This window comes from Prinia subflava, chromosome 1 (assembly GCF_021018805.1).
Source record: "Prinia subflava isolate CZ2003 ecotype Zambia chromosome 1, Cam_Psub_1.2, whole genome shotgun sequence".
In the NCBI taxonomy this organism is placed as follows: domain Eukaryota; kingdom Metazoa; phylum Chordata; class Aves; order Passeriformes; family Cisticolidae; genus Prinia; species Prinia subflava.
In genome coordinates, this window is record NC_086247.1 from 31,857,147 (window position 1) to 31,883,699 (window position 26,553).

The window sequence follows — 26,553 nt, forward strand, 5'->3', positions numbered from 1 at the left end:
TCTTCTTTTGTCTAAAACACACAGAACATAAAACACACTTTATGTCTTGAAAATAAAACTGAATATTTACAGTGACGTTGTTAGAAATTTTCATTTATTTAATTACTATTCATTGCTGTTACCAGGCACATGGGATAAAATTTGGTTCTATTGTTGTCCTGTTAACTAATTCTTTTCTTACTTCTGTGTCAGTTTTCTACTAGAATGTTATGATATCATGAAATTTAATGTATTTGGTTTAGAAATGTTAGTAATATCTTTAGAGTCTCAAAATATTCTGCTGGTTTGCCATGTTTAGCTTCTCCTCTGTTCTAACGAGCCATTTCATAGCTCTAGGCTATGTGCTAATGCTGTAGAGGCACAGAGAGATCACTGCCATCAGGAATTTTCAAACAGATGACTGTTTGGAAAATGAAGTGGTGAGGGAAGATGGAACAAGCAGTGATGCAAACCTACAGTAACACAGCTATCAGTTTGCAGTCTGAAATCAGAGGCCTTTGCACAAGCTGTTCTTGAGGATTTTTGAGAAATATCAAGAGAAAAAAAGTGGAAACAGAGCACAGATTATTTTACCAAAGTATTGTGGTCTTGACTTCAGAGAAGTTGCTTTTTTCATATTGTTTTTGGATTTGAAATTCAATGAATTACAAGAATTTAGGACAGTTAAGTCTGCATTTCTACAAATGCCTATTGAAGTCTTAAACACATTTTCCAGGCTCTTCCTTACCAACATGATCAGATTGTGGAAGATGTTTCCTATTTTTTGGGCCAATACACTTGAATTTTGCCCTTCATAAATTTTTTACATGGCACCCACATTAACTTCGAAATGTGGTAAAGGTAGTAGCATTCCTCAGTCCTTTTGGACACCATGGGTCCTGAAATCCCAGAACCCTGTTTAGGAGTCAGTGTGGTGTCCCAGTCTGACCTTCTGTACACATTCTGGTAACGTGTAAATAATTCCTAATCCCATGTTTCTGTCAGATAATATTCTTTCCTTCTATTTAGAAATTTTAATTACAAGCTTGGGCTGTAAATTGTGTTACTGCAAGTAAATATGATCCAAGGATGAACAGGACTGAAGAGCTGAGAAGAATAGTGACTTGAGCCTGAAATACTTCTCTGATTTGCAGTTCCTCACAATTTGTCATAAGAGTGCACTGTACAGGACAGTGTATGATAGCTGAGGTCCTTTGCTCTCACATGCTTGATGCAGCTGATCAAAGACTCCTCTGCATATAAACTGTTTTCTGCTTTGTACAGAACCGCACATGCAAGAGCTAAAGCGGATGCTGCGGATCAGGCTGCTCAGGCTGCTCGCCAGGAATGTGATATTGCAAGAGCGGTTGCCAGAGAACTTTCACCAAATTTCTACCAACCAGGTAATTGTAGGTTGGGGTTTTATGTGGCTGTTTGTTTTATTGCAGTGAAAAGACTTTGTATTAAGTGTTGGTTCCTTCTTGAGTATTGTCTTTTATACAGAAATGAGTCATGCGTACATCCTGAAGAGTGTACATTGCTCAAGGAAGTTTTATTTTCCATTTTTAATCCTTTTGTGACTATTTCTTTGTATGAAAACAGTTGAGTGTTGAAAAGTCAGTATCAAGCATATAACTTTGCCTCAGATTAATAGTTTATTCCGGACAGTATCAAAGACAGACTTCAGCAATCGTAAATCAACAGAAATTTGGATTAATTTTATAATGTGTTTATTAGTGGGAAGTCTATGGCTTTTTTTACTGTCCAGTGGAATTCCTGACAGTCTTGGTTAGCTAAGGTCTGAATTTTGGAGAATGCTTTAGCATTAGACATACATAACCTGTAAGGGAATCTTCCTCTGTTACACCTGGGATGCTCTGTAGAACATTAGTCCCATGTTCACAATGGCATAGAATTAAGTCTTTCTCACTTACATCAGCATTGAAGCCCATTTTCATCTGTCACAGGGTTTGGAAAGTTGCTATAGGAAGAAGCAAAGTTTTGCTTTGTTTTTCTGCTGTCTTTTGTGAGGTTCATATTTCTGTGTACTGCTCTTTAGCTTAAAATTGGATAGATAAAATGGAACTCCATTTGCCAGTTTAATGTCTTTTCATGTCTGCCCTTTCTTTCACCTGTCAAATTGAGTTGAGTCATATCTTGTTATTACTTTTCAAGGATCTGCCTGTACTTGCATGCTAATACAGATTATAGCTCTGAGATTCGTTTTCACTTACAGTCATTTTCTGCTCATCCTTGTTTTGCAAAAACTTATTTAAATGCATCCAGACTGTAACGACCCACCAGAGCAAAGAGCAACATTGTGCAACGTTTTCTAAAAACACAACTATTTACGTCAATTTTTAGTTCAAGTGGTCACTATATATAACTGGTTACTAAATCTATACTATCAGTTACCTTATAGAATGCTTGTTTTTTTTATTTATTGCTAAGTATTTGGTTGTAGAGAGAGAGTGTGTTTTGAGGTTGAGGGAATTGGGAACCTCTTTTTGTATTCATTTAGTGCCTAAGTCAAGGATTGTTCACCTGATCGGAATCTTCATTCCCTTTCCCAGTCTTGCAGGCTTTCTTTGTACACATCCTGATATAAATTCATCTTTCTTGAACATGGCAGTCCAGAACTGTTGGTAAAACTCAACAGAACTATTTGCAGTTGTAAGACTGTACTAGCTTAAAAACAGTATAAATATGTATTTTTCACTGTTGGGAATTACCTCAGTACTACTTCTCCTGTGGATTTATATTATTGGCCCATACTTACTGCTATCATACTCAAGTCTTTTTTTTTTTATTATTATTTCATTCTCCACCAGCTGAAGAAATCCCGATTACAGCAGCAGGCCATCATGCCATTCATAAGTCAACAAGTGATAACCTTAGCCATGCAAAGAATTGTAGCAATTGGAAAGAAGCTATGTGAAAGCTGCCAAACCCTTCAAATAAAGAAATTACTAGAGTACTCAAGTGAAAATGCCAACATCTGACAGTGTGACATTTGACACCAAGAAATCAGCCAGATCAAGAATTTCTCAGGTGTCTTTTTACTCCCTGCCACAGGAATTGAGGTAGCATTGCTGACAAATCAGCTGAGATATGGGAGAGAAGGTGTGGCATCTTACTGTCCTCTCATTTGAAACTTTTATTCTATTTAGAGAAGAGGAGAGTTTGTATCCCTTACCCAAGTGCAGCTGGATATGGGTGGAATGACACAGCAAAGCATTTCTCAATGTTTGCTTACTCTGTTCTCTGTGTGAAAACATCTCTCAGCTAGCTCCTAGCAAAAGATAAATACCTTTTCTGGACTCTAAATTTTGAATTCTCTAATTGTTTCCAAGATAGTCAAATACAGCATATTTGTTTACATTTGAAAAAAAAATCTATTCCCATTACGTAAACAACTTCTAAACATCAAGATGTTAACTAAGTCACAGTTATCCCCAAAAAACTCCTGCAAATCACTAGGTTCACGCATCATTGTGATGATTTCAAGTACTGTCATGTCTAAGGTGTTTTCCAGGCTTGGTGTACGTGATGCCTTTCTCAGATACACTTTTTCTGTTTCATACCAGTTAATTCACTCACTTGTACACATACTTGTTTGTTTAAGCATTTCCCAAGAGTCATACCAAGAGTAACTGGACAATGTTACTGTTAGCTTTTATCATTTATGGTAATAAAATAGATCAATATTTCTAAGTATTTACATTCACTCACACAAACAGAAGTAAATATCTGCTTTTCAAATAGCTTTTCATGTATTTGAATGAAAAGAAGGTAACTGTTACTGCTTCCTAATAGAAAATTCCTGGAACAAATTTTCAGAACAAATTTTCTTCTGTTGCTTGAGCTTTTTTTATTTTTTACAGTATTTGTAAGTGCTGCTAAAAGGTATCAGTAAGTGTTCTGTCTCGTTCTCTGAAACTATAGTTAAGTGAAAGCTTTCCATTGTACTAAATTGTCTTGAAAATAGGTTATGATGAGAAAGGGTAATTTTTCTCTTATTTCCTTAACTGCTTAGTATGGTAGGCAAGCATGCTGTCAGCAGTAAATGTATGTGGCATATCAACAAGCCTCTTGAAACAGAGACAAAAAGAAGTGAACTACAAATATTTCTCTAAATTGCAGAAGCATTGTCTTCTGTGTTAAAGAGTGATCTCTGAATTACTTGTAGCCTAAAACCATTTCAATATTTGAAAACCTTTTGATAAAGCTCGTAAATTTATGGTTCCTAAAGAGCAACTTTCTGGGCCATATAGCCTAGTATTACACATAAATTATAATTACAGTGAATATTCATCACTGACTGTACCAGGGCAGTTCGTATCCCAAATACTTTCTCTCATGTTTCACCTTTATGTTCATTAAGGCATTCATCAGAAGCTACCAAGAGGTTCTGCCTTTGTAATGTAGTTTAAAGGAGACTAAAAGGAGAACAAAGCAGTAGGAAATAAAGTAGCATCCAGCAGGTAAGAATCATAATGAGGTACCGTAGAAGTCTTGAGATTCAGGTCTCCCAGCAATTGATTGCCTTAGTATTTGCATATAAGGAAAGCCAAGTATGATTGGAAAGGTCAGAGCCATAGTGTAAGGACTTACAAGGCTGCAGAGAGCTGTTTTCCCTGAGTTTGTGCATTATATTCTCAGGCAAGACCCAGCTTCTACTTTTGCTGTAGCAGACATTTGGCTAGTGATTAATAACCATGAGGATGTGTGTCTTTGCAGAGCCCTACCCACAAGGTTCTATGTTCTGTAGATTTAAAAATGTTGTATTCTTTATAGAGACCATACTCTCCTGGCCTTTTTATCAACAAATAAAACAAATTTTGAGAAATCCCAGCTCTGACCTGTTTGTTTCCTCCAGGCATCACTAAACTTGTGGATGTGTCAAAGGAGAGCACACCAGGACAGGAAACAAATGAAACCTGAGTCATAGCCTGATTCAAGGGAGTCATCTAGGGATGGTTTGAGATTTGTCTTTGCTTAGAGAAAAAAATAAGTTCTGTTTTGTGTCTCTTATTAAAACCTAGAGAAGAACAAAGGACTGATGGGAGTACTGTATCAAAGGTGTAACAGAAAAGAAAGGGTTTTGACACTCAGTAAAAAGGGGGAATATTGTTCTAGTCTTGCACGAGGTTAGTGAATGCTTGAACTGACACATTCATTCTAAATTCACAGACCATCTTTAGGACGTGGTCATGTAAACACCCTATCAAGAGGTAGATTGAAGTATGGACTTGCACAGACTGGACAGCTAAGCCATAATTGTCTGTGTGCATATATATCCTGCAGCAAATGGATACTGCTCTTTCATTCAGTTTGAATGAATAACATTTGATTAAATGTACAACTACTTTGCTGCAGGGTAGGAGCAGTCTGAGCACTTAACCATAGAGCAGTTAAGATCTGGAAATTCAGATCTGAATTGTTTTCTGGCAGATTATTTGTCAGGCCAACCAGCTGCCAGATGAACGTACATGGATCACCAAAACAATTCATCCAGCCTTTGACCTAAAGAAGGCATGAGAGAAATCAAGGAGCAGTTTATAAATTTGAGCTGTTCAAGTTTAGAGATGGACAGAATTTCTTTGGGTGAAATATATGAGCAAAGACTTTCTAATGATGAGAGTAAGAATTTGGTAGGGTTTAGTAGTATTTATTACTATAAGATTTGGTTGCTGTTAAAACTTCAGTATTAACATGCTGAACGTTACTAGTTTCAGAAATAAGCATTTCGAGTTTATTACAAGGCAATTTGTAATGTCCTCTAATGACTTAAAGAGGAACTGTGGTTTACATTCTCTTTTGACCAGTGGTAGATGTCTGTAGCGTAAGGAAAAAAAAATCCTTCCCATCTTCCTCTTCTCTGCCATCACCACCTCCTTGAGTTCTCAAAATGCAAACTCCATATGGACAGGAAAGAGAGATTTCTGGCTGATGCTAATTAACTGGAATGTCCTGGCTCAATGCATGTGGGCCAGACCAGATAGTTTTATTTTAAAAGCCAATTACAATGAGCATTTTGCCTGATTAAAGTTATCAGCCATGCCGTCAGTTTGTGCCTTAAAGCATACGGAAGCTTGCTCGTTATTCTTAGTCATACAAGAGCCTATTCATTTTCTGAATTTATTCTACATATGACTTCATCATCCTCACAGATCTGTTACTAGGTTTCTTGCTATGCCATTTTTTCTCTACAGTTTATTGCTTCTATGCTCTTTCTACAGAACTCTGGAAAAGCCAGAGCCTGTAGACTTATCGTAACTCACTTCTGTTGTATCCAGTAATCAAAGAAAGAAGGTGCATTGAAAGGTGCCTTTTCAAGCTTTATTCCTGTTCTCCCCTTTCTTTTTATAAATCATGTCATACCAGTCTTCACAACATGACTTCCAGATTTATCACCTGTCTCACCAAGCCCTAGGTATAGATGCCCCCACCCTTTCCACATCTTTCCTCTTTCCCACTGTGAGGGCCATCCAGTTTGCTGGGAGTCTGCATCCCTCCTGCTGCACTGCCTAATACACCTGTTGGCTCAGCCCACTCCTCAGCGTTCCTGCAGTGCATCTGGGACAGGAGAGCATGCTTGGGAGAAGGCAAAGCAAAGAGAGTTTGCAAAGGTGTAGTCTTAATTCTTCAGGATTCTTTCTCAGTCTCTCCGAGATACTTTTGAGTCACATAATCAATTATTTGCTTAGGAAAAAATATGCCTAATTAGTTTTGAGCAAATTAACTTTTAAAACTAATAACAGAGAACCAGTTTCCTGTAGAGAGATAAAGCTGTCACAATCACTGTAATTTTCACAGACTTGCATAAGTAGTGAGCTAGGTAATTTGCATCTAGATGAAATTTGTGGTTGCTTAGTAAAGGCTACAGGGTCTGACCGTGAAACTACTTAGAAGCCTGGACTAACTTTAGTGCTGTCTCAGCTGTGTTGCCATCTTGAAGTAACTTTTCAAATTGTAGCCTAGGTGTACATATCTAATCTGGCACTATGGGAGTGTTAATTACAGGTATAGTCTGAGAGGAAGAGGCCAGTGCTTCCTTTCTCCTGTTAAAAACCATTAATTTGCTCTGAAAAAGAACCATTCCTTCCAGGACACTGTTGGCCTGCTCCACTGAATTTCTATATTGGTCTGTCATGGTGTCCAGCCAAGGACAAGATGAAGTAGGGTCTATCACATGGGAGTATTATCACAGTGTCAAAATTTCCATTATAAATCCTATTTATAACCACGTCATAAATATTTGTTCCATGTTGAAATTCAGCTAACAAAGAACTGAGAACTTTCCTTACAGTGCTAATTTTCAGTTGAGTATGGTGATCTATTTTGAAAGGATTTTATTGTACTAGTGGAGACTTAAATTATGTTTAAAAGGTTAGGTTTCTCCTGTTACACTTGTAACATGTGATGTGAACCATTAGAGAAAAATAATCTTTGCAGCTGTATTCTGTGTTTGTCAAGGCCACAGAAATAGGTGGCCAATATGCATGACCTTTTATTCCAAGAATGTGTGCAAAATTTAAGACTTATTTAAATTAGAGAGACTCTAGGGAGATCCCCCCAAAAGAAAAATCTAATTCATATTATAGACCTGAGTAATGTAGAGTAATGTTCAGTATGATGTGGAAGACCATGTTGAGAATTTGGAGAAGGTGAAGATTTCTGCCTATTAATTCACTAATAATTATTCATTCAGATCATTTTCTGAGCAAGAGTAAAACCTGGAACTGAAACACAGCCAGCATGGAATTGGTAGTTTTTGTATTACATTACATTAAACAGGATGAAGATAGTAAAAGAAAGGTAGAGAGTCCAAGAACAGAATTGGAGGTTATTTTCCTTGAAAGCATGGTTTAAAAATGAAAGAAAAATACAAATAAATTAAAAGGATAAATCATAGATGTTAATGGATGAGAATTGTTCCCAAAGAGGAGAATGGTCACCTGTGTCAAAGGAGGGTACAAGTGGAGTACTGATACTGAAATGTGACTAAGAAAATCACAGAGGTTCCTCAAAATGTATCAGATGAAGAGCAGAAAATATTTTGTCAGGGGCAGTTGCCAAACTGAAGAGTATGGAATAGATTTGGAGGAGAGGAGCAGTAAATGGATATTGCAAACTTAGACTTCAGAATTGAAAACTTAGGGCACTAATGTGAAAGGGAAGAAACGACACTATGTGAGGTCAGAATGGTAAGTGGCCTGGTGGGTGGGGTTTCTCTTAAAATACAAAAGAGCAAGAACATATTGGAAAGAAGCTAGATTCAGATGCAAGACTAAGCAGCTCACATACCCTAGTTTTACCAGAATTAAATGGATTGTTGTATTTCTCCAGTTCTGGCATTTGCAGTGCAGCAGTCACTTCAGGCTCTTACACTTTATAATTAATTTCAATGCTAGATACAATAAATTAATTTTGCTGGAAGTGTGGTACAGCTTAATGAGTACTATTTTTGAAAAATACTGGATTAGTCCTCAACCCCCTGAGAAAATTCATAAAGCCATATATTTCCAAAGCAGTGTATTTGGAGTCTCTTTATTTTACTCCTGATTTTGCATCTTTCATGTTCATAAGTTCAAGTGTATTTTTTATAACACAAAGCAATAAAGGAGACTTCTAAAAAAATCAAGTCTGACATCGTATCATATAATCATGAATTCCTTAGAAATATCTGGAGTTTTAATTAAAGGCAGTAATGCATCTCTAGATCTGTAGAAGCAGTGGAGTCTGAAACTGTGTAGTTATTTTCATGTTATTTTGCCTATCTTTATCTATACCTATATATTCATAAGTAATGTTGGTTGTTTGCTGACATACAGGTGTTTACTGTCTTCCTGGTTTTGAGCCTTTTTGGAACATATTCCACAGGCATAAGAAGTGCTGACACCTACAACCCAAGCCCTGAGTGTATATCCGAGGCTCTGTTTTCTTCTGTAATGGAAGAACAGAAGGATGTTCTCAGAAAAACAGGCACTGTCTCTTTATGTAATAACGATTTTTAAAGATGCAAAAGTTAGAAGGGCTTTGGCAAAAAATTCACTTGGTTATTGAATTTACTAAAAAACAGTCCTTTAAGACAGGCTGACAGACTTGGCCAGTTGGAGAGCAGATATGAACCTGCTCCTGTGGAGGTCAGTTGCCAAGCTCCTGTGGAGCAGGATGATAGCAGTGCACTTGAAATGTGATAAGAGAAGTAAGAGAAGTAGCTAATACCCTTCCAGGCTGTATATACAGAAGCATGTCATGGAGAATGGTCCCTTCTCTGCATGATCCCAGTGACACTGAGTCTGAAATACTCAGTAGAACTTCGGGGATCATCACGTCAGAAAGGTCTGGACACGCTGGGAGAAATGTAAAGAAGTGTGAATTCTAATGAGTAAAGACAGCTATTATGCCACATTAACAGTCTCTCTCTATATTTAAAATTCATCTTCTCGGAGAATATTGCAGTTGCAATGAGAATAGGATTACAGCCTTTCACTTCTGCCCATTCTTTAGGAGCTTTGAAAACACTATTTTTGCAGTTAACAGCTGCTCCAGTGCAGTTCAGATGAAGTAAAGTAGTCTCTAGGTTTTCTGTGAAAAAGCTAAAAATTTACCTTCTCAGTTATCGCCTGTTAAGCAGCCTGCAGGCTTAGAAGCATTGAAGTAGATTATAGTGCATGTGTTATTTAGCTGGGATCATTCACATTAAATACAGTGTGTGTATGTTATCTACCCTGGAAAAATGAAGCCTGTCCTAGATACAGGAGTCATATGCATCATCATATAATCTTGACAGATATTTTTTTGAAGCTCTGTCAGTATTCATCAACAGAAAGGTAGGGTAAGCAAAGCGAGCCATAATTAAGATTGCTGGTCACAAGCAATTTCTGTGTCCATAAGCTGATGTGCTAGTGAGGTGTTAGAGATAGTTGTGCAGCACTTACAGTGCCCTCTACCAGGTAAGATAAATTTGTGAGATTTTTCTGATGGTATTGGATCCAGAAGTATAGAGGATTACACACTGCTATGCAGATACAGTTAGGAAATGTTGCCCTGTTTTGGAAATACCATAGCTACTTCAGTCACGTTCTAAAGCAGTTACAGGAATGGAGCAGAGATGGGATACATAGTCAGAATAAATTCATTGTTCTTGGTGCTGACTCCAGGCAGTTTTTGAAATTCATTAGTATAGTCTCTCCTGACTTGAGATCATTCAGTGTGTATATGTCTGCACTTCAGTGATGCATTTATAAACCTTTACAGGAAGAAAATCTTATTTTTAGGGATTCTTTTATCCTTAATGACTCTTTAGTTGTTGGGTAATACAAAAATGCAAATTACAAAAATACTGTTTAGGTTCTGTATGCAGGTGTGTTAATGGTAGGGTAACTCAAATTAATTTCAGATTTAGAGGAACTGACAGGGAGAGAAGAGACAGTCTGGTTTTTGTACCAGTAGAAATTGCATTAAAATCTGTTTCACCATCCTACTGCTGGACTCACAAGTTGGTGATGGTACCTATGATGTGAATTGTTTGGCTGAAATCCATTTCCTTTTCTATTGCCATTGCTGTTGGTGGCAGCTCAAGTGTGCTTGAGTAGACATTTTGATATTTTCCAAAAGCATTGTGAGATAACATGGTGTCATGTACTTTTCAACAAGTACCTGTGCGAAATGTAGAGACACTAGCAGTAGTGAGGTCACACCAAGAGCTGTATTGTGCCATGTAAATACAGCAGATTAAACACAGAGGCATAAAAACTAGTCTTGGATTTGGCCTAAGTGTGTGTGTGTGTCTCTGTATGTGGGGTTAGTAATAAGTAACTCAAGGCTTTTGATATCAGTTGAGTCCGTATCAGCAAGCATTCAATGGGGGTTGAGAAGGCTGCATTGCTTTCGTTGATGTCAAAGTCAGGAAAATAAAGCATTGACGTATATTTTACATGTGGTAGGTACATATTCTAGCAAAACTATGCAGAAGTTGTTTAGGATACTGCACAAAACTGTTTCCTGAGCAGGTATAAAGTAGCAACCTTGATATGCAAGAATTTACAAGTTTGGGGTTCTTCTGAACAAGACACTTAATAAGCATTTTCTACCAGCGAATACTTTCTGTAGGTCCTTATCTTTACTTAGCAAGAAGAGGAGGTTGCATTTCAAGTTGTTTTGAACCCTGCTTGTACTCAGTGATGCTGCCTTTTAAAGTGAGTCTTAGGTGGACTAGGACTCCTTGGGGAGATATGTGTTTTCTGACTTTTACATCACTGAATGATGATGTGGCTTTGTCAGGTTGTGGCAATAGTACAATATCAGCTTATATTCTATCTCTTTGGTATATTTTTTGGTCATGTTGGTAGTACATGGTTTCAAAGACAACAGGCTGCCAGATCAAATCAGAGCAGTTCCATGTAGGTATCAATCTCCACGGTGCTCATGGATTCAGTGAGTAGCAGATGCTAGCTTCAGTCTTGCCTCCAGTCCAGCATGAGAAAGGAGACTACCTGGAATACTGCTTAAGGGATAACAACAGATTGAGAAGCCCTGAAAGTGTAAGCTGGAGAAAACTTCTGCAAAGGGAAGATATCTTCAGAGAGGGAAGAGTAGGAAATGAGGATTTGCAATTAAGAGTGAATCAAGAGAGATTCTAAATAATAGACATTATATTTTGGAGTATTTTTTGGATTGTGCAAAAAAAAAAAACCCAAACTGGACTCCTCTCTCTCTTGTTTACATTGTAGTTTGCTTTCATAGGCAGCCATAGTACTTCCATGCTGGTGGTATTAAGTCCAGGAAAAAAAAAGGCATTTTAAGGCAGCCAAATGGAATTTTAAAATTGATCCAGGAAAGATTTTTTTATTTGCCCTTAGCTAGGGAAGCTTAATAGCATTTAAAATGCTGATCATAACTCACCAATATGCAGTTGCCATCAGAGGCTAAAAGTTAAATCAGCCATCCAGACTTGAGTTCCTTCCACTGTCTCACAAGACAGTGTCAACAATTCCTTCCATTTCAATTTTTCTTCTCTTTTGTGGCGTGCTTTATTTTTAAGCCTTAGCTAATGTGTTTTTTTAATCTCTAAAGCGTTCTCAAGTACAGTTAAAGAAAGTCATTATTCCAGATGGCATAACCAACTTCAGATGCAGGGCAGCCAGGCCTACATATACGTTTTTGAATTAAGGAATTCTTAAATAACTTATCTATTTAAGGGCATCACTAGAAGTAAGACATTTCTTATGTTGCTGCACATTGACCCAACCATGCAGGAGCTGCACTATTCCATGCCCTGTTGCTGGGTAACTGCATCCAGCAGAAGGGTACTGCAGACACCTGGGGTGATAACCTCTTAAAGTTACATTAAACTAACTTAACCATTAGGAAGTCTTTCTCTGCCAGGAGGGTGGTCAAACACTGGAACAGGGTTTTCAAGAGAGGTGATGGATGCCTCAAGATTGTCAGTGTTCTAGAGGCATTTGGACAATGCCCTTAATAACAGGCTTCTGCTCAGCTCTGAATTAGTCAGTGACTTGGACAAGATGATTGCTCTAAGTCCCTTTTGACTGAAATGTCCTGTTCTATTCTACTCATACCTAAGTCAGGCAGAAGTGTTCTCTCAGGGCCCTTTGGCTCTTTAAGCATCTTGCCTTATAGCCTTTAATTTCTCTATGGCAGTAATCTTTAGCCTTAATTTCCAGACCTATTCAGTCCCAGTCCAGTCTGCCAAACATTGCTAAAACGGTAACCATATCTCTCCTCCAGTGAGTTCATCAACACATTTTGCACATGGCATTGCACAGCCCTCCATTCAGCTGGGCTGAATTCAAGCCAGCAGCCTAGCACTTGAGAGGTTTTTTTTTGTTCCCTGTTACCAGTATAACTGTCAGAAAATTAAGAACAAAACCAAGGAAGTACTAATGATATTAATTATAGTTCTTCCCCCTCCCTTCATATCTCCACAATGAAGAAATAATAATAAACCCTATATTTCTAAAATTTACTGAATATAGTTATTTGCACTTCCATAATGACTCATTGAATCACTTCTTTTAAGAGATTGATAATTGATTATCTATATTTCTTCACCTACAGTTACCATCCTGAGGAATTCTTCTATACTGGATGTGCTGTCCTGAAAAATCCCAACATAAGGAAGAAAGATCCTATATTACTTGATCCTCTGGTCCATCACTTGACTTTTCAAAGTTTTATTAAGTTCACCAGAATTGCAAAGAAATTTTATTGTGAGAACATACATGTTGTTGTCAACAGTGACACATTAGAAAACCATCAAAGACATCAGAAGATAAACCAAATTGTTTTCACTGGCTTATTTTATGAACAGTATATATCAACCTGCAGTACCAACACTAAAGTACACATTTTCCTTTTTTAGTGCAGTTCGTTTAAATAAGGAAGTCTTAAGCTTGTGCTTCAACCTTATCATGCTCTGGATTTGTATTAGGGTATAATCTGCAGTAAGAAACTTACTCATCATTTACTATTTCCTTCTCTCTTTGAATTTAGATTGGTAAATCAGCTCTCAGCTTTTTTTGCAAGAAGACATTTATGGTAGGCAACAAACTTATGGCCAAAGTGCTGTGTGGAGTTTTGATTACTCAGGAGACTTATACTCTGTTCTTAGTTTTGACAAAGTCTTTCTCTGCATCTTTAGTTTTGTCAAAGATTTAGCAAAGCATTGAGCATGCTGGTACTTTATTCACAGCTGAGCACTAAATTCAGAAACGTTTCTCAGATGAAATACATGCTTTGGGTCATTATTTCCTTTCAGGTTAGCTTACCCATCACTAAAATGGGCTACTGGTGTAAGCTTTAGTTTTGTACTTACAGATTCTGAACTTTCCAGATCAGGAATTCTCCCCTTTTTTGTAGAAGTGTTGAGTAGTTCAGTAAAAAGAGGCCTCTAATCTTGGAAGGTTTGCATATAGACTGCAATGTTCTGGTTGAGCAAGTAACTTGTGTCACCATTACCCCACAGACCGTTGTTAAACATTACAGTGAAAATGGAGCATTCTTCCACTAACAGTTCATACATGTAAACAAAATTACAAAGTGAAGTATGTGTTTCGCATTTGGAGTTTATCTATAAGCACAACATAAATTTTCTCATAATGGTAAAATCATAACATTATTTCTTATTTGGGTTTCTCTTTATAACCCTGTCGTTTTGTTAACTCTTAGTGTGGCCCTAAAGATAGGTTACATCACATAACGTGTACTTTGGTTTAAAAAGCAGAAATAAGCATATATTTATCTAATAAATACTTCTAATATACCTTGAAATTGAATCACATCACTCAGCATCAATATTACTTTAAATATTATATTCTTAAAAGATTATGTTCTGGAGCCTGCATTAGTGGCAATCTTTTTTTGCTTTCAGTAGACAAAAAAATTTGTAATATGAAATGCTTATTTTTCCTGAACTGTAAGAACGGTAAGATGTTTATAAAATCACTGAAGAAATTGCATGTATGCCTTTTCCCTCACTATCTTAGATGTATTCTGCCATCCCTCTCAAGCTTCAAATTTCATTCTGATCTGATGAGGCACTAGGTCTCTTCTTAGCCTTCTTGAGAAACAGAGGCTGCATTTACAGTGTCCTGCAAGATGACATTTTCAGATGCTCCTTGAGCCGCAGTCCTGCAGAGCCCTGTGCTGACAATCCGTGTGCCTCACTAGGCTGTGGGGGAAAGCATGTGGCTGTCACCTCTTTAAAAATGGTGTGGCAGAACCAGGGCATCCTTCTCTTCTCATTTACAGGACTGGCCGTGCTGTCACATCGCTTACTGGAGCCCTTCCAGGAGGAAGGACATATTACACAAGAACTTCACAAGAAATTCTAGATTTAGAGCAACCATGAGAGTGTCTTCAACCAAATCAAAGCTTCCCTCACCCCACAGCCATCAATGAAATGCTGTTCAAGCTGGCCATCAGCTGTGTGAGAATCTATGTGCATACTTTGCACACATGCACACAATCCTTTGGCTTTCAGAAGCTATTCTCCCCGAATACTGGCTAACTCACACTTTTATGGTGCCATCCAGTTGCTGGCATCACAGCAGGTGTGTGAGCCAAAACCACCCCATGGCACCTTTATCAAGTAAAGATGCATCACTGTTGATCACAGAGTGTGCACTTGGTGCACAGCCAGCATGGCACCATAAGAAAACACAAAGGTTCATCTTACCTTTACTTAGTTAGATAACATTTCTTGGTTCTGCTTTCAGGGCAAGTTTCTCCTTAGGCACTCAGATGTACCATGTCTAGATCTACTGCTTGTTTGAACAGCAAACTGAAGAACCAGAGCACTGTGTTTATTTCCTGGTCAGATAATCCCACTTCACCTTCTCCCCACCCTCAAATTCTATTCTCTTCCTAATTAAGATCAGCCAGCCAAGAAATGTTACAGGAAAGAATGTTATTGACTCTCTTTACAAATTCCCTTGGCCCTTGTTACTTTAAACTTGTGCTGTATATTGCTCTTATAATGAAGGACTCCCTTAACCATGTCTGTAGAGTCATGTCTTTAACAAAGGGGACAAGGTAAATCCTGACAGCTCCTAGTCCTTAGAAGGGAGTGGGAGCTGAGTTCTTCCTGCTTGGAGTCAGTGGTTTGGATAGGTGCATAATCCAGTTGTATTGGATACAGTGAACAGGCATTTAAAAAGTATTTGGACAATCTCCAAAGCTAACTTCAGCATGGGGCCAAGAATTTCAGTGTTGGAAAGACTTGCCTGACCAGATTGGAGGGAAGGGATGTATCTCTAATATCCATATGTGATGTACTGGGGGTGGCAGGGAGGGCTGCTGTGTGCTAAGGCAATGGCTGGATGTCTGGTCAGATCTAACACATCTAACACCCTAGCATGTTACTTGGATGCAGCATTCTCTGGTGGAGCTCAGTGTCACACAGCATCAAATATTGCCCAATATCCAGTGAAAGTGTGGCATTATTAGCCTGTTGAAACTTAACTTCTTCAGGAAGCTCCAGATATTTTTTACTTTTCACTCTACCAATCTCTTGGGGAGACATGGGCAGCTGAGACCATGGGTTCCCTTCTATTTTCAGAAATTCCAACAGCTTGGAAATCTGTTGATGAGAGGGATTTTCTCTGGCCAACTTTGGGAGGCTTTTAGTTGATTGTAGGAAGGGGTGGAGAGGGGTGACATTTCTGAGGTAATTTCTGATGTCATATTCTGACACTTTCCTTCTGAAAGTGTCTTCAGTTTGTCAAGTGCTGTCATATATTAGTAAAAGTCAAATCTTTACATATATGAGGCAGTGCAGAGCTGTCACAGGAAGTGAATTTTCAGAATTTAGGCAGCATTGTGAGACTGAAGAGGTAGTATTCCAATTGGATGCTTTAACCACAGCAGTCGTAAAGAGCAAGCTAATGTGAACATAGATCTGTCTATAATAACTAATCATTGCAATTTGACAGCTCCATGGCTTGGGCTTAAAGATTAGTCAGAGCTCTTTTAGCTATCCTTTTCTCTTTACACCCCTAAATATATCTAATGTGAAAAGATATGAAAAAGAAAGTTTATGCATGTTAAACCCCTCAGCATTACCTTATATATCTCAACAAAGATGGAAGGAAATCCCTGACAGGAGGGAGAATTTTTTGAATGGTGATCATACCTGTAACTTTATATATGGAAACTCTTAATTTGCGTTGTGCTGCCTTTCCCTTTTACCAGGAAAATTATAAAAAGCTTTGAATCAAGCCTCTAGTTCTCTCCCTCTGTGCAGGCTTAACTCCTCAAAACTTCCTCCTCAATGTCATTTGATAACAAATCCTGGCTTGTCTATGTCTAGTCTCCTTTCTTAACTGCTCCCTATTTCCACCCCTGGTTTTCAGAGATGCCAAAAATTTTCCTGCTCAGAAGACCTTGCATGCCGAGTAATTCTTCTTCTCAGCAATGCTTACTTACCAGATGACTCAGTAACTTCCAAAAGCTTCATGCTGCTCTTCCTTCCTCTCATCTTCGCACTGCGTAGATATGCATATGCTTCTGGCATCTGTAGAAACACTGTATCTGCCTAGCACAGTTAGAGCCTCCTTTAAACTCAAAAGCAGAAAAATGTGAGCAGAGATTCTTCTCTGGGCTCAGAATTTCTCTATGAGTTAAAGCACAGATAAGCCTCACTTAGAGAAGGGTAAAAAGTTCAAAGGAAAGTTGTGGTGCTAGCAAGGATGGAAGTGGAGAAACAATTGCAATGTATTTTTCAGAAGCCATTTTTGAAAATACAAGAAGATTCTTGGCAGTTCTTTGTTCACAGACCTCCCCAACTTCTGACTTCTTAAGGAAACTGATCTTTGAATCTGAGATGTGACCCCTAGGAAGTAAAACAGAAAATATCACCTACAATGCATACAGATTTCCAGCAATTTTGTTTCTTTAGCATTGTTTGCTCAAGTCTTACCATTAAACAGTTAAATCTGAGAACCAAAACTTAGAGCAGAGCCTGTCAGCCAATTTCTGTTTATGTTAACAGCTGTATGGACTGTGCTTTGTTAAGTGAGTCCTAGTAGTGAATGTGCATGTGGGTGTTCAGCTAGAATTTGGGGAGAGGATATTCTTCACACTTGCTGCTCTGTATTTTCCTGGTGAATGTAAGTATTTTCCTGGTGAATGTAAGAGAATTTGTATTCCTGCCTCCTAAGCAGGAATTGTATTAGCAACTAGAATGGTTAACCTGGTCTTCAGATGGGAGTGATTGGTTCTGGGAGACAAAGCCAGTATGTGAGAGTTCAAGGCATATATATGTGTATATAAGACAAGCTGACATTCACCCAAACAGGCAAAAAAGCAATTCATGCCCTTTTTCCTGTAGCTTATAAGAACAGAAGAGACATTTCATTCTGAGAGTTAACTATCTGCATATCAAACAGGTACTCTGAAGTTAAATCTGGTAGGGTAATCCAGCAACACACACCTCAAAGATGCCTCTCAGAAAAGGAGTGATAGGTGATGTAAGGTTAGTCAGTCTTCAGTCACTCAGACTTCACTCAGGAGCAATTTATATACAGTGGCCCTTTAAAAAGCTGAAGATAGAGAGTAACTCAGCAAAGTTAATAAGTAGTTCCAACAATTATTGAAAAACTACAGTAACTCCAGTGCCTGAGCAATTTGGGTTAAATCACTGTGGATGTCAATGAATTGTTGGTAATATGTACCTGCACCTGCATTTTAGCAAGGCTGTGCAGTCTGACATCCTAATGCAATAATTTTACTGTGAGCTTTGTTTTGATCTTAATATTTACACTATTTTTCAGGTCCTGATTATATCAAACAAAAATTTCAAGAAGGAATGGATGCAAAAGAAAAATCTGAAGAAAAAGGTCAGGAGAAACCACCCACCCCAAAAGAGTCACCTCACTTTTATCGAAAAGGTACTACGCCCCCTCAAACCCCAGAAGCAAGCCCAAGAAATAGTCCTTCTCTTTCTTCTGAGACTTCTCCTTCAAAACAACTGAAAAGGCAAAGCTCCACTTCTGGGGCAAGACTCAGTCAAGAAAAAAAGCTTTTAGCCACTGAGAATATAACACCCACAACTAACAAGCCTTTATATTCAAAAGCACCAATGAAGGAGGAAGTAGCTGGGAAACACCAGCCAAAGTTTTCAGCCCAGCACAATCCCAGCAGCACAGAGAATGGGGAGCTGCATGGTCACTACCATGGCTACTACGTAAAAACGAATCCAACAGTGCTTCCACAGGAGCTCAGGGAAGAAGATGAATATGCCAACCCTTCACCATCAACACTTGCACGGATACCACCCTCTCAGAAGCCAAGTCCTGCTAGATCTGGGGGTAAGCCAGATGCCAAAGAAAACAAGCCTGACATAAAAATTAAGAAATCAGAATTTGCTGCACCAAAGAATCCATCTAATAATGAGTCACATTCAGCAATGGAGAAGGAAGTAGGAAACAGCTCGGTAAGTACTGCGAGAAACATTTTCACTTTCACTGCCCTTTTGCCTCTGAGTGCTGAGCTTTGCAACCTAAGTACAGGCAAAGCTCACTTCTGTGAAATCTTCATCTGGATACAGTCTGCCAGCTAAAACCCTCTACACTTGGAGTGAGGAGGAAATATTTCAGTCTGAAATGAGTTATGGAATTTTAAAACTACTCTTTCAGATCGGTGTGAATCTTAATTTCGTTATTATTTAAAAATAATAAAATTATTAATAGCTATGCAGAAAAGGAATGATGATTAGTTGCATTTCTATTTCATATTAGAAGAAAAAGCCAGCATATAAAATTGAGAATATCTGATGATGATTCTGTGATTTTTGGGCCAAGAGAAACTCAGAAAAGCATTAGTTTTACATCCTAAAGTTAACCTTTAGTGAATGAAGAGATCTAGATAATTGTCATAATGTTTCTCTTTTACAAGCATTGTTTCTTTGAGTCATTTTTGGTGGTACTTTACAAAACAAACAGTGTGTCATTATTGATAGGATGAATAGAATGAGTTATTTAAAGAAATCCAGATAGCCTAGTACTGATTGCAGGCAAAGCACTTGGATAATTGACACCAGACTTCATTAATAAAGAATTTAGCAATAAAGAGGGGCAGTAATTTCCAACCAACATGAACTGTAAACAAGTTTATGCAAGTTTATGCATGACATCTTCAGGTGTGACAAAAGAATCATAATCTCAGTCAAGGTTACTTGATTTGCTTTTACATGGTCATGTATTCTGACAAGGAAACCAGAGTAATGCAAAGGCTAAATGTCACATTAAAAGAATTTTTTACAATGACTGATAGTTCTCAAAAAGCAGTTAGAAAACTATCAGTTATCTGATATTATTCTGATGAGTTCATTCTTACATTAATTCTATTATTCTAATCACATTCTTGTCAATGACATACAAGAGGACGTGAGGATATTGTCCATGAGGTTTATAGAAGACACAGAGACCAGGAGAGTGGTCTGTATTAAAAGCAAATACAAGCACATGCAAATCAACTGCTAAGAGCGCTGAAAGCATAATTATCCATGGCAGTACAGCAAAATATAATATTGTATGTGAAAGACAATTTATAGAGCCTGGCCATGCAGGATCAGAGCTGGAAAACGTTAGTGGATCAGGAGCAAGAGAGGCAACTGAACATGAGCTCCCAGTCTGCTGCCGTTGTTCAGAGATGTTAATATAATCCTTAGATTTATCAACAGAAAAGATTAAGCAAGAGTACATGGGAGTCTGTTCTGTCTGCTTTTGGCACGGGTGCAACCACTTCTGGGATAAAATAGTGTCTGTAAATCAGGGATTTAAAATGAACAAAAACCCTTGAGGGGAAGTCACACAAAGAGCTGCAATAATTAGAACATATCTTACAATGAAGGATTCAAGGTACAAAATCCCCTGATGTACTAAATCACTTTCTGTAAGTGTGCTTTATAGAACAGTTTCCCAGGCTAACAAGCAAATGTGTAAAAAGATCCAACAGCTAGAAAGATTCAGATAAAAGTCTTGTTTTAAGTTGATTAAAATGATCTTAATTAGATGTGCCATCAGTTTTCAAATGCCAGGGTTTTGGAGCCATCACTGAGTAGTTTGATAATGAGCATTTTGCGAAGTTGATGTTCTCTAGTACTGCAGGAAGCTTTTATTCTGTTTTGTGCAGATCAACGTAGATGTTCACAGAGGTTTTGTAATCTGCAAATCTGTATTACAGCTGATATCAGCCCTTTAACCTTTCAAATCTCACAGATATTACTCCTATATAGGGTAACACAAAGCTGACAGGCTTGTAAATGTTGAGTGAGGATGTACAAATTTTACTCTGAATTGGAACTGATTTTTAGCTCTGGTGAAAATAAGTCACTAGAAATAGTTCATTCCAAATAATATTTCGGAGCTGAGAGAGGCTTCATCTTAACAAGCAGGATACCTGAGGAGCAGGTTATTGACCTAGAATAATCAGGATAACGGCCATGAACCTAAAGCCTGTTATCACCATAGGTGTAAATATGATGAGATATTGTGCATTAGCTACTATTGGTTCACTGATACTGCAGTGATATCTATGAACTCTTCTCTTGGTCCCTCTACTTCATTTGGAGCATTCCAATCTTATTACCAGCATTCCAATATGAAAAGAAGGAAGGTAGATTTTAGGAATTCATTTTTACTATAACATTATTTTAAGATGGGTGTAGATGGATGTGGGTGTTTGTTTCAAAGATTCCAGTCCTTTATATGTTTCTGCAAATTTGCCCTTATAGACTAAATTTCCTACATGCTTATTTCTTCAAAATGCTGAGAGTAAAAATGCTAAACTAATTAAGGCAAAAAAGAGTAGCCTACTGACCTGGCAGTCTGAGGGAGAAACAGTACAGAATGACTATTAACTTTGCTGGAGAGTTTTCATTTTCAGTATCACCTTTCAGCTTCAGGAAAACAGTAACCTGTTCTGCAGTGCTCCTGGATTGAGCTCAACAGTGTATTGGAATTAAGCTACGACAGCACAGTTACTGAGGAGAAGCCAGATTCATAGAATCACAGAATAGTTTGGGTTGGAAGGTACCTTAAAAGATCATCTAGTTTCAACTCTCCTGCCATGGGCAGGGACACCTTCCACTGGACCAGGTTGCCCAGAGCCCCATCCAGCCTGGTCTTGCACATTTTCAGGGATGAGGCATCCACAGCTTGTCTGGGCAAACTGTGCCAGTGCCTCACCACCATCACAGTAAAGAATTTCTTGATATTTATTCTATACTTAATCTCTTCTGGCTTAAGCCCATTCTTCCTTTTCCTAATTGATGTACTTCTCCTTATCCCAGATGCTTCTGAATGTTGAGAGGCTTTAGAATTCTAGAGTTGCATTGGAGAATTATTTTATTTCAGTAAGGAACTGCAATTGCTTTTTATTCGTTCTGACAAACGATTTTGTAATGCTTTGAAAGTAAGTCTGCCTTAGATCCTCCATAAAATTTCTAAAATATGTTTGTTGAGGGATATAAAGAGAAAAGTACTCTCACTCTCATGAAAAAAGAATGATAAACCATGGGTTTGGAATGCCAAAAAATGAATCTATTAACATTTATTGAGCTCTTTTGTTAAATTATCTAAAGGTGCTGTATAAAATTGTGCTGTGCTTTTTCCAGGTTTCCAGTCATAAGGCATTAAGAACACAGATACAGAAGGGAAGATTTTCAATTCTTCCTTCTATGTGTCTAAATCAAAGCCATGTCTCATACCTGAATGAAACATCAGCTTTAATTTGGATTAAGAACTTTAAATGACTTTATTTGCAGCAAAGCTTGTAGCAGCTGTTTTAATTATCAAATTCATGTTTCATATTTTCTGTGAATGTTACATCCTTAAGAATGTCTTTGACTATCATCTGTGTAATAAGTTAGTTATAGGAACAGTCTTGATTCTCTAAATATGCCCATTTCTGGCATTATACTTGAAAAATATCAGCACATATTTCTTATGCCACACAAAAAAGTGTGTTTCCCTGTGTACTTACTCCCTGATGTTCAAAAATCAAAGTTCAACATCATTCCAGAACTCATAAGAAAGAGTCACATTTTTATCAAGGTGAAATCCTGCATAAAACACAATGACAAAGTCACCTGTCATTTATGAGACATAAATCACCCTCTTTGACTGACAGTGAGGCTCCTCCACGTTACCTTACATTTACCACAGTGTGAAGTGTTCACAGAGACACTTGACCACAAACCAGTACAGTTGTTTCGAACTGGTCATTAGCAGCCTCTAGCCCCAGTTTCCGCTTGCACGCTGCTGTCCCACCTTCAGTATGAGCTGATTGGAGATTCTCTTGGATCTGAGGGAAAAATAGGATTGAATTTCACAAAACACTATGCTAGTGTACATTCATGAATACACTTTTTTTTTTTTTTTTTTTTTTTTTGCCTGATAATGTGTCCATGTGCTGCCCTAGGACAGATAACAAGCCCAGGCAAAAGTGTTTTACTAAATTGTAATTTTTTTTTCATTTGCCAGGTAAAGATTTTTAAACACACAGTGTTTAGCCTGGTTTTTATCTGAATGTTACACAGTGATTCTACTCCCATCTTTCTGTTCAATTCTCATCTTTTTGTTCACCTAACATCCATTTAGTAAGGGCTGTAAATACCATGACGTTTGAAAAATAGATCAGTATTTGCTGGATCCTAAAAAAAAACTCTGAGCAAGAACTTGAGGATAAATTTAATGGACATTCCTAATGCAATGGAATTACAAGCCTAGTCTTTTATTTCCTGGCACTACATTTTAGGAAAATAACTTTCTTTCTTCTCCAAATGGAAATTAATCATATTGCTGTATTTTGAACTACATACATGTCTAACTTGCAAGAAGCTGGAGCAGGACTGAAGGTTTTCTACTACAGCTTCTTTAGTGCACCTGTTCTAGTCACTCTAGGACTGTTCAAACTAATTTTGGCTTTTGCTATTTTAAGCCCTTGCGGGACACTAAAGACTTAGTTGTGGTATTTATCTGAAAGCATTAAATGCTCATTTCATAGGTGTCTACAAAACAGGTGGTATTTCATTGCATAATAATTATGTGCTCCATAAATGTTGTTTGATCATTTTTTAGTATATCAGGAAATCCTTCTTTGGGCTGAAAGGTATAGTTATCAGAAGGTGAAACCCAATGTGTGTAGTAGGCCAAAGAATATGAGCTTTACTTCTTTGTATAAAGAGGTATCTTTATGATATTTCATTATCATAAAGAGATATATTTTTCTCTGATCTTCATGTGAACTTGACAGCCCAGTTCTTAAGGTGTCACTTGCTTCTGTCTTTGTAGATGAGACTTCTTGATTCAGAGCACAGCCCCTGGGGTTTTTAGCCTAAGTTATCTAATGTTACTGTGGTGAGGTTGTTATACCTATCATGACTGACAAATGCATCTAAAAAGAAGTCCCCTTCCCCTCCAACAAGCTTAGTTACCTGAGACTGTGCACTAATGATACCAAGCTACCATTAGACCTGCAGTCCCAACTTGGCAGTCAGAAAAAATCTGTCTTGCAGCTACCAGGATGCTGTTCCATGATGTATTTCAGGTAATGAATAAGTTCTTGGCTCCTGTGCAGACACCATAGGTTCCATTTTTTTGTTTCAGTTGCAATAAATCAATATGATTTTCATAGATGTTCTTTTCAAATATGCAAAGTACTAGATAGCCAAATCCTGGAAAATTTTAATGGTACTTGGCAATGATCTTCACAGTTCCTTGCAATTTCTGGTGCAGTATAAATGTACAGTGCAGTACTACTGTAGAACCTTCAGGTGGGATTCCAGCCTATAAAGGAACCATTGACCTGATTTGAATCAAATGGGCAGTCCCTATTAGAATCATAGGATTATGGAACCATGGAGTGGTTGGTTGGGAAGGATGTTTAAAGACCATCTGGTTCCAACCCCTGTGCCATGGGCAGAGACACCTTCCTCTAGACCAGGTTGTTTAAAACCCCATCCAACACTTCCAGCCATGGGGCATCCCCAGCTTCTCCCATCCACAGCAACTTGTTCCAGTGCCTAACACCAGAAAGAAAGATGTTGAACCCACATCTGAGTGGAAGTTAATAGAGTAATCAAATCACACTTCTGCAGAGAGCAGGGCTGCTCACAGTGCTGTGGTAATCATATCTGGAACTGTGCTTTCCTTTTATGCCTGTTCACTGTCCCTGAGTGTCTTGTATGCTTTGGCACATGGTGAGTCACTTCCACTAAGGAGGATGGAACATGGTTCCACTTCTGTTCTGTGCCCTGATGGTTGAAACATACCATTGGTAAGTGGGAGCTTGTTATTCAAAATCACTTATGACTAAGGTGTCATTAAACCTGGTCTTCAATTTCCTGGTGAATACTTTAGACATTCCGCCATTGACCAAAACGTGGGTGCTACTGCCAATACCATTACCCCTATGGCATCATTTAATTGGCATTCTGCTAATCTCAGTCATTGTTTTAACTTGAACATGTGCTTCTCAGCATGTGAGCAGACACCTCTGAGATGGTGCAAAGGGAACCTGATGGCTGTTATGGAAAGAGGTGCTGAAGAGGTTTTGAGTCCCCAGGGATTTAAGCAATACCTAGCATAACATATTTTGTGATTTAGTCAAAAACTTAGCAGCTCACATCTGGCCTGCCATCTGAACTACTGTGTAAAGGTGTGTTCTGATGAAAGTGTTGTTATAATGAGACTTTCAGGAGAGCATGTGCTCTAATAATGACACAAGTACTATTCCATAGCTTCCCAGTTACACTGTTGCTGCAAATTACTGATAGTAAGTTCTTATACCTTTGCATTCCAGAAATTATATAGCTGATGTTAGCACTGTGTTGTCATGAGGCATAATGAACTTCTCCAAGGCACGCCTCATGTGAAAAGTGAAAACACTGTATCATTTCTCATTCAATATATATTTTTTATGCAAGCCAGTGATTCGTGTGTAGCTCAGAAGATAAGTTTTCTGCACAGATTTCCTGGTGGGCTTTGTGATTTGTGATTTAACAAAGTATTATTTAAATGAAAAGTTTCTCTGTTTCTGCTTACAGTGCAACTGTAAAATAAGAGTATAAAAACCTTTGTAAAATTACATTGTAGTAAACCAAATAGGTTAAGGGTAGAAGAGAACTGTGAATTTTCATCTGTTGGGACATTTTTTCAAGTTGATCATTAAAAGCATCCATTTAAAAAGAATATCCGAAATTGCTAAAAAAATTAAAAATGGTTTTCTGGTTTCACAGAAATACTTAAATTGTGTAATGGTTTAAGTTTTCTAATCAAATTTAGCTCTAGTTAGGAATGGAAGAAGTTTTTTGACTTTTTGTTTCTTCAGTACATAGCTCTTTGAGATAAGTGTCTGAGTAAATCAAAACAAATTTAATATTGCAGCTGTAAAATGCATTTTAATCTGTAATGGAAACAGGTTTGTTAGTGCAATGGTAAGTAAATTTTCTTTCCTGTTTGGGTTATCAAAAAAGTGTTCTTTTTATAAAGCATCTTTGTTATGTCTGTTTTGAAATGAGCTGGAACTGGAAAAGGAACCCTCTGTAAGAATGAAGAGCAGCGCCCTGGCTTCCCTGAAGTAGTTTACATTCTTTGTTTTGCTTTATTTTAACCTGACATTATTTTTGTGTTGATGTGTTTCTTTTCATTTGTTGATGCAGTTGTATTTGTCGGGTTGCTTTACCTCAGTGTGATTCTGAACAGTGGAGTAACGTACTCTCTCCTGTATTTATCCAGCTGGTGTTCACACATGGCATTTATCTCCCCTGAATATCAAGGGTAGTGGCTGTGCTTCAGCAGCAGGGTCTGTTTCCTTCAGAGCAAGGCCAAAGCCTATAGAAATTGTGAAGTCGCGTCTCGTTCATTGCTGTGCATATGTGGGGGGTTGTATTAATTCTGACATCTTTATTTTATTTTCAGGGCCCTAACTCAGTCATGATCGCCCTGGTAATGCTGTTGAATATTGGTTTAGCCATTCTTTTTGTCCATTTTCTAACTTGATTGGAATTAGGAAAGGTAAGAAAAGTCTTGCTTTCATATA

At 37.9% G+C, this 26,553-nt stretch overlaps 1 protein-coding gene across 5 annotated transcripts in view; it reads left to right on the top strand.

Annotated features, from left to right (window-relative positions):
• Positions 1–26,553, top strand: part of JPH1 (junctophilin 1) — an 82,338-nt gene that overhangs the window by 53,250 nt on the left and 2,535 nt on the right. For 4 of the 5 annotated variants that reach the window (XM_063392338.1, XM_063392328.1, XM_063392347.1 and 1 more), the window contains exons 3-5: positions 1,264–1,382; positions 18,282–18,943; positions 26,433–26,528. In XM_063392338.1, the coding sequence (XP_063248408.1) occupies positions 1,264–1,382; positions 18,282–18,943; positions 26,433–26,513 (862 nt within the window). In that variant the 3' untranslated portion in view covers positions 26,514–26,528. Of the gene's footprint in view, positions 1–1,263; positions 1,383–13,068; positions 14,439–18,281; positions 18,944–26,432; positions 26,529–26,553 lie in introns of those variants that run through there. The other variant, XM_063392365.1, reaches the window with a different exon arrangement.